The sequence below is a fragment of the Manis javanica genome, chromosome 17 (genome assembly GCF_040802235.1).
Source record: "Manis javanica isolate MJ-LG chromosome 17, MJ_LKY, whole genome shotgun sequence".
In the NCBI taxonomy this organism is placed as follows: domain Eukaryota; kingdom Metazoa; phylum Chordata; class Mammalia; order Pholidota; family Manidae; genus Manis; species Manis javanica.
Window position 1 is genome coordinate 11,323,928 of NC_133172.1, and position 8,019 is coordinate 11,331,946.

Consider the following 8,019-nt stretch of genomic DNA (forward strand, 5'->3'; position numbering starts at 1 on the left):
GCCTGAGACCCAGCGGAGAGACCCAGCAGCACGGAGCCCGGGCTGGGCCTCCAGGCCCGGCCTCTCGTCCCGACCTGCCTCTGGCCGCTGCCTCCTGTGACTTCACCTGCCTGATCTACATTCTCCTCCTGTGGGAAATCACTGTCCCCAGCGGTCAAATGATTCCAACACTTTAAATGAGGAAAAACAGGACTCCTTCCGGGGCAAGTCCCCAGCCTTGCTGAGTTACTTTTAAAATGCTCATTAAAGCAATTTAATTAAACTAGAAAACAAAATGTTGCTTCAAAACATTAGCAAGGACCCTGACAAAGAGGCAAACGAGTCACCGGCCCAGAAAGCCGCCTGCCCTTCCCAGGAGGCAGGGTTCCAGGCGCTCTCCAGCTGTGTGCGTCCCTGACGGACAAACCCACTGCTAGGAATACGCTCAAAGAACCGATCCAAGAGAAAACACGTGTAAGAAGTTGCTCACAGAAACACCGTAACAGTCTAACCAGCAAGAATATGGCCACCCAACACCACGGAGTAATCGTTACAACGATGACTGAATATTCTACCTTTACATATGAAAGCAAATATACTAAGGTTTAAAATTTTCAAATAGAAATGTCCACTTAATTTCTGCAAAACCATGTCTTTCTGAGTGACTTCACCCATGGTTTAAAAAATCTATGTGTGGGAGCCAGGGTGGGGATTTTTCCTGTTACTCTTCTTCATTTTCTAGGTTTTCTTAAATAAATATGCATTACTTTTCTAACTTAAACATTAAAATTAATAAAAGTATATGCATTTATGAATTTAAGTTATGGAAGCATTAAAAAACAAAGAGTTAAAACTTAATGTTCAGTGGACTTTTTTAATAAGGTTTAAAAAATGCAATTTAAAATGAATTTGGAAATGTTGAACTAAGTTAATGATTGTAACATTTTTCAGTGGGGCGCATGGATCCGTATGAAATTCTGGTGAAAGCTGCAGTTTCTCTGGCCAGCAAAATGCACACATGTGCACACACTTTTTTTTTGTATCATCAATCTACAATTACATGAGGAACATTATGTTTACTAGGCTCCCCCCTTCACCAAGTCCCCCCCCACAACCCCCATTACAGTCACCATCCACCAGCATACTAAGATCCTGTAGAATCACTACCTATCTTCTCTGAAATGTGCACATGTTTTAACACTGGCATTTTCATGTTAATTTCTGTGGACAGGGTTGAGAACCCCAATTACGGTACCCACAGGCCTGTCCAGTGCCCAGGGCAGTACCATGGATGTCCCAATTCTAGGAATTTATATTTAGCCACTGTTGCAACACGGGAGCACTGCACCTTGCGTGGAGTGGGGGCCTCGGATGTTTTTCATTTTAGCAAGTCTTCAGGGGGCTTTGTGAGCTGCTTATCCAACCAGCAGTAATATCTGGTTTGCAGGGCCACTCCAGATGTGGCTTTCCCCGCACGTGCTGTGACTCTCGCTCGATCAACCCACCTAAGCATCTTACCTAAGGATATCGTGAAGAGGCTAAAACAAAAACTGAGTTTATCTTGTGTGGGAAGCCTGAAGGCAAAGCAAAAGGAGACAAGCAAGGACTCTAATTACTGTCTTAGTTCTCTCTTTGCTGAAGAGAAGACGTAGAACTAAATCAATGGGCTGCCGGCATTAACTCAAACACTATCGATAAAAATCTGCGCACTGTCCAGTGCTTCATAATCTACGAGGGGCTTTGACATTCACTTCTTCTTTTGCTTCTGACCGCTGTCACTCTGGGGAAAGCAGAGTGCGTATTGTCATCCCCCACTTTGCAGACGAAGACACTGATCCTTAGGAAGAAGAGACAACCAAGGAGCAAATGGACAGGATCCTAGCTCATTCTGCAAACAGGAGAAGAGCCTCTGAGATGTGGCATGGGCAGGAAAGACTCTCACCACCTCAAAGGTCTGCCCACTCCACACACAAGATTAGGATATCTCCAAACATCCACATTTCTCAGCATTATTTCCTAGGATCAGTATTCAGTTTCCTTGACTAGTGAATTGGGAACAATGCCCAAGCAGAAAACCACAAGGTGACTGTCCTTCCCCATTCACCCACAGAAACTGAAAGTTTCCTTAACCAATCCACACAGAATCAACATGTAGCTAGCCCAGGAAATTCCACACAGCCCACCAGGCCCTGGGACCCAGGTGGACAGCCTCACCCTGTAAAGAAGCCTGAGATTCTGGGTCTGCATACTTCTCCAGCAGCTTCACAGAGTCACGGTCCTCCCCAGAGTACGGGGAGAAAGCATCTAAGTTGTCCTCCAGCACCTTGCTGGGCACATTGGGTGCTGGGAGGCTTGGGTCCATGTCCAAACCACTCAGGCCAGCAGAGAGCAGGTCTCGGGAGCTGGGACCCAGATCCTGGTTGAGGGCATTGCTGCAGTTGAGTCCTTGACTCTCAGAAAATGAAGGGAGGTGTATCTCAGATGGATGGGCACCCTCCTCCCCTGCGCTGTTCTGGTCCATGGCTCTCTGCTGCCAAATCTTGGCCAAGAGCTACTCTCCAGACGAGCGAGGCTTGCAAGGAATCGGGGAGGAGAGATCCCTTGGTGGTTTCTAAGTCCTGAAAACAAACAAGGAGGAATCAAAATCATGAGATGGCCATGGAGCATACAGAGCATGGACTTGGACTTCAGACAGACCTGTATCTGGGTCTGTCCTCTGCCATTTAACAGCCATGTCAACACAGGGAATTCACTTAAGCTCCACAAGCCTATTTCCTCATCTGTAAGTTGGGCCTAAGAGCACCTCCATCATAAGGTGGTTGTTGGGAATAAATTAAAAGATTTCCAGCAAATTCATGGACTGAACCGACTTCTTCTCCAGCAATGAACATATACAAATATGACAAAAGATAATTTTTAATACATAGCCAGGCTCAAGAGACAGGTAAAACCCCAAGTTGCCAGTGAAAACTCAAAGATGACTTGGAGGTACAAGCTCAGGTCTGCCTTAGGGGAAAAATCAGACTCAGATACAGGACTCGGAGCTGTTGTCCAATACGGCAGCCGCAAGGCATATGTGGCTCTGAAGCGCTTGAACTGTGGGAGGCCCAAGCTGAGACACACTGTGAGTATAAAATACACAGTCAATTTAGAAGATTTAATGCAAATCAAAACAAAGAATGTATCTGTAATGTTTTACATTATTATAGAGTTGTAGTGGTACTTTAGATATAGTGGGTTAAATGTTATTAAAATTAATTTTGTCTACCTCTACTTTTCAATGTGGCTCCAAGAAAATTATAAATAATATATGCCTTATATTAAATTTCTATTACAGAGCATTACCTTGGAGGCTGGCACCTGGGGTCAAAATAGACACAAGGGAAAAGGAACAGGACCTTGAGCTCACAGGAAATGGAGACCTGGGACCCCAGAAGAGTTGTGACATCCACAGGACAACTAAAGAAATAAAAGAGAAACTGCACACAAGCCTAGAGAAGCATTCCAAGAACTAAAAGAAAACAAACAAACAAACAAAAAAAAACAGGACAATAAGAGATGAAAAGACCCAGCACAAGAAAAGAAAAAGTCAGTATGAGACAAGAGCAAATATCTTTTAAAAGAAGCAATTGGAATTCCTAGAAAAGAAAGGCATTTAAATAAAAATTCACTGGCAGGTTAAAGAGCAGATTAAACAGTGCTAAAGAGGAATAATTAATCAGCAGAGCAATGTGAGCAACTCCCCCCCAAATTCAGCACAGAGAGATAAAGACATGGAAAATATGACTGAGAAATTGAGGAAATATGAGGAGCAGATGCAAAAGTCCCAGGCCTGTGTCTAATAGGGAAATGAGGAAAGAGGAGACAATCTTGTTCTCAAACAACTGATGTCTCTCTTGACCTGGATGGCTCTTGAAAAGCTAACACAAAGGTCTTGCTTTGACTTTGCCTAACCTGGAACTCAGGACAGCGAGTAGAGTAGCCATGGGGATGGCATTTGTTGAAAACATTAAAGCAACTAGGGAAAGTAGTTCTAAAATTCATATGGAACCACAAAAGATCCCGAATAGCCAAAGCAGTCCTGAGAAGGAAGAATAAAGTCGGGGGGATTATGCTCCCTGACTTCAAGCTCTACTACAAAGCCACAGTAATCAAGACAATTTGGTACTGGCACAAGAACAGACCCACAGACCAGTGAAACAGACTAGAGAGCCCAGATATAACTCAAGGATATACGGACAACTAATATACGATAAAGGAGCCATGGATATACAATAGGGAAAGGACAGCCTCTTCAACAACTGGTGTTGGCAAAACTGGACAGCTACATGCAAGAGAATGAAACTTATTATTATCTAACCCCACACACAAAAGGAAACTCAAAATGGATCAAAGACCTGAATGTAAGTCATGATACCATAAAACTCTTAGAAGAAAACATAGGCAAAAATCTCTTGAATATAAACATGAGCAACTTTTTCCTGAACACATCTCCTGGGTCAAGGAAAACAAAATAAAAAATGAATACATGGGACTACATCATGCTAAAAAGCTTCTGTACAGCAAAGGACACCATCAGCAGAACAAAAAGGCATCCTAGAGTATGGGGGCATATATTTGTAAATGACATATCCGACAAGGGGTTAACATCCAAAATATATAAAGAACTCACACACCTCAACACCCAAAACACAAATACCCTGATTAAAAAATGGGCAGAGGATATGAACAGACACTTCACCAAAGAAGAAATTCAGATGGCCAAAAGACACATGAAAAGATGTTCCACATTGTTAATTATTGGGGAAATGCAAAGAAAACCACAATGACATATCACCTCACACTAGTTAGGGTGGCCAACATAGAAAAGACTAGTAACAACAAATGCTGGCAAGAATGTGGAGAAAGTGGAACCCTCCTACACTGCTGGTGGGAAGGTAAACTAGTTGAAGCAGTGTGGAAGCAATACTGAGGTTCCTCAAAAAACTAAAAATAGAAATACCATTTGACCTGGGAATCCCACTCCTTAGAATTTACCCAAAAAAGACAACGTCTCAGATTCAAAAAGACATATGCACCCCTATGTTTATCGTAGCACTTTTTACAATGGCCAAGATATGGAAGCAACCTAAGTGTCCATCAGTAGATGAATGGATTAAGAAGATGTGATACATATACACAATGGAATACTATTCAGCTAAAAAAAACAAATCCTACCATTTCCAACAACATGGATGGAGCTGGAGGACATTATGCTCAGTGAATTAAACCAGGCAGGAAAGACAAGTGTCAAATGATTTCCCTCATTTGTGGAATATAACAGTGAAGCAAAACTGAAGGAACAAAATAGCAGCAGACTCACAGACTCCAAGAAGGGACTAGATGTTACCAAAGGGGAGGGTTGGGGAGGGAGGGAGAAGGGGATTGAGGGGTATTATGTTTAGTACACATGGTGTGGGGATCACGGGAAAACAGTGCAGCACAGAGAAGGCAAACAGTGACTCTGCGGCATCTTATTACACTGATGGACAGTGACTGCAATGGGGTCTGGGGGGGACTTGATAATATGGGTGAATGTAGTAACCACATTGTTTTTTCATGTGAAACCTTTGTAAGAGTGTATATCAATAATACCTGAATAAAAAATAAAAAATAATAATGGAAAGAGTCTTCACTGACAGCATTTGACAAAGAACAGTCCACAGAAATAGTCTAGAAAAGTCACTAAATAGTTACAACCACGAGGAAGGGCAACAGGCAGCCCTGGGGTAGAGGGAAAATCTGACTCCCAGAGTCCCCACGTTAGAATGTTCAACATGTCCAGTTTCTCAACAAAAAGTTACGACGCATGCAAACAAAGATGTTCCAATCACAGGGTCATCTATTTCATACAAAAGGAATCAAACAAGATGTGGCCTTTTATGTCTGGCTTCTTTTACCAGTAAGCATGGCATTTTTTCGGGTTAATCCACATTTCACAGCATTAACCTACCATTACTTCATCCTTTTTATGACCAGGAAACATTGCATTGTCTGTAGAGACCACATTTTCTGCCTCTATTAATCTACTGATGGGCATCCGGAGTGTTTCCATTTTGGCTTTTATGAATACTTCTATCCACACCTAAACACTTAATAAAAACATGCACTGACTCACTGATAACAAATCTGGTGGATGCTAGGATACCAGGAGTTGGGCCTGGACTCCAGGCTATATCAGTGCGTACTGTTTAAAAACTTTTTGTGTTGAGATGTAACGGAACTGCTGTGCCCTCAACACCTGCGTTTCACATTGTGCATCTCCCTGTGTGTCTGCGTGTGTAGCCCACCGAGGGAGCTCAAATTTCAAAGTTGAATACAGGTCCACAGACCTGGACCACAGCTCTGGGACCTGACTGAGTTCCAGAATTCACAACATGGGGGATTTAGAAAGGTGCATAATGCATACAGCGTGTTTTAAATAATCCCCAGGGAGTCCAGGACAGCACCTGGTGACCAAATCATAACACCTAGGATGACTCAGAGTAAAGCAAAATAAATAGACTGCAAAGAGCAACATGTGAATTCAGGTTTGGCCACCAAAGGAGACTGGAGACACCCTGGCATTCTCAGAACTTCCTAGGTTTCTAAACTGCAGAGAAAAGGGTGTGAACTGTATTAGTTTCTATTCAGAGGCAAAATGATTACCCTGCCAATTCTCAAGTTTCTTTTACAGGGCTGCTGGAAGCTGTTTTTAGTCCTATGAGGAGCAAAGAACCCACCTTTATTCATCTCCCAGTAATAAAACAAGCTGATAAAATATAAAGTAGTATTTGTAAAATAAGATGTTAAGCATTTTCTCCTTCTCATGGATTACACCAAGTGCTTTACATGCATTCATTCACTCACTCCTCACTACCCAGAGGCTGGTTCTATTATTACTTCCATTTTACAGGGAAGGAAAGGGACTCTGAGAGGACAAGTAATCTGTCCAAAGTCATGTACTTAACAAGTAGTTGAGCCAGATTTTAAACCCAGATAATTTGACCTTAGAGCTTGTGTGCTTATCCACCACACAACACTGATTCCTTACGGAATAAACAGCAGACCACATTGTGTACCCTTTAAACTAGAAAACACAAGAGGTTCTGGGTGGGGCCAGGGCGGGAGACAGACTGTCTCTGGAATCCCCCAACGCTTGAATCACCTGCTTTCCAGCATACTCCCAAAGTCCAGAGAACACATCGGTCTGGTCACAACCTCGGGCAAGCAAGCCCAAAGTCCAAAGGCCGTGCTTTTCCACAAAGTAAAGCAAGCCCCCCTCAGCCGATATTGAATTTACTTGGGTTCTGTCATCACACAAATTCAATTCATCAAGTGTCAGCACCTTCCATGTCCCTGTGGGGCAGGGTCTGTGGTGCCCTGGATCCTTGTAGACATACCCAAGGGTCCAGATACTCTTTCCAAGAATTGTATGTGTTTTCATTTTAAGAATTAACTAAAAGAAAAAAAATCAGTGTATCTATATGATTGGATTAACACTCTATAACCAAGTGCTACCATTTGGTTTTGATGCCTAGGGTATGTTTACAATGGCACTAAGGCAAACAAGGACTATTTTTACTGCCGCAGGCTAATGAGAAGCTAGAGGTGGATTTAGCTCATTGCAATGCCTTCTGTTCAATTAAAAGCCAACAGGCATCCTGGTACAAATGGAGGTTTTACTGTAGTTCAAACTGAGAAAGAATGGAAGAATTGAGACATCACAGGGTCTGCTAAATGCAGAAGGGCTCAGTGTGGCAGTCGGGAAAGTAGTTGTTTCAAGGAAGCAGCTAAACTTCAACAAAATAGCATGTTTGTATTTTGAATTACATTGGCTCGGTTGCTTGGCTTGTGTTTAAGTGTATGCTGACTTTATAGCAGAGAGAACTGTATAAGAACTGTTAAACTCTAGGAATATAAGCCTTGTTTCATCAACATTTTTGCATTAACTGTTTAAAAAACAATAAGTCAATACTGGCGATCCAATGCAATTTCAATTTTTTTCTTTTAAAACAGGGT

At 42.5% G+C, this 8,019-nt stretch overlaps 1 protein-coding gene across 1 annotated transcript in view; it reads right to left on the reverse strand.

Moving 5' to 3' along the window:
* Positions 1-2,596, reverse strand: part of LOC140847145 (zinc finger protein 541-like) — a 30,200-nt gene extending 27,604 nt beyond the window's left edge. Inside the window, exon 1 of the mRNA XM_073226396.1 lies at positions 2,194-2,596. Coding sequence (XP_073082497.1) covers positions 2,194-2,500 — 307 coding nt within the window. The 5' untranslated portion in view covers positions 2,501-2,596. The remainder of the gene's footprint in view (positions 1-2,193) is intronic.
* Positions 2,597-8,019: the final 5,423 nt, after the last annotated feature.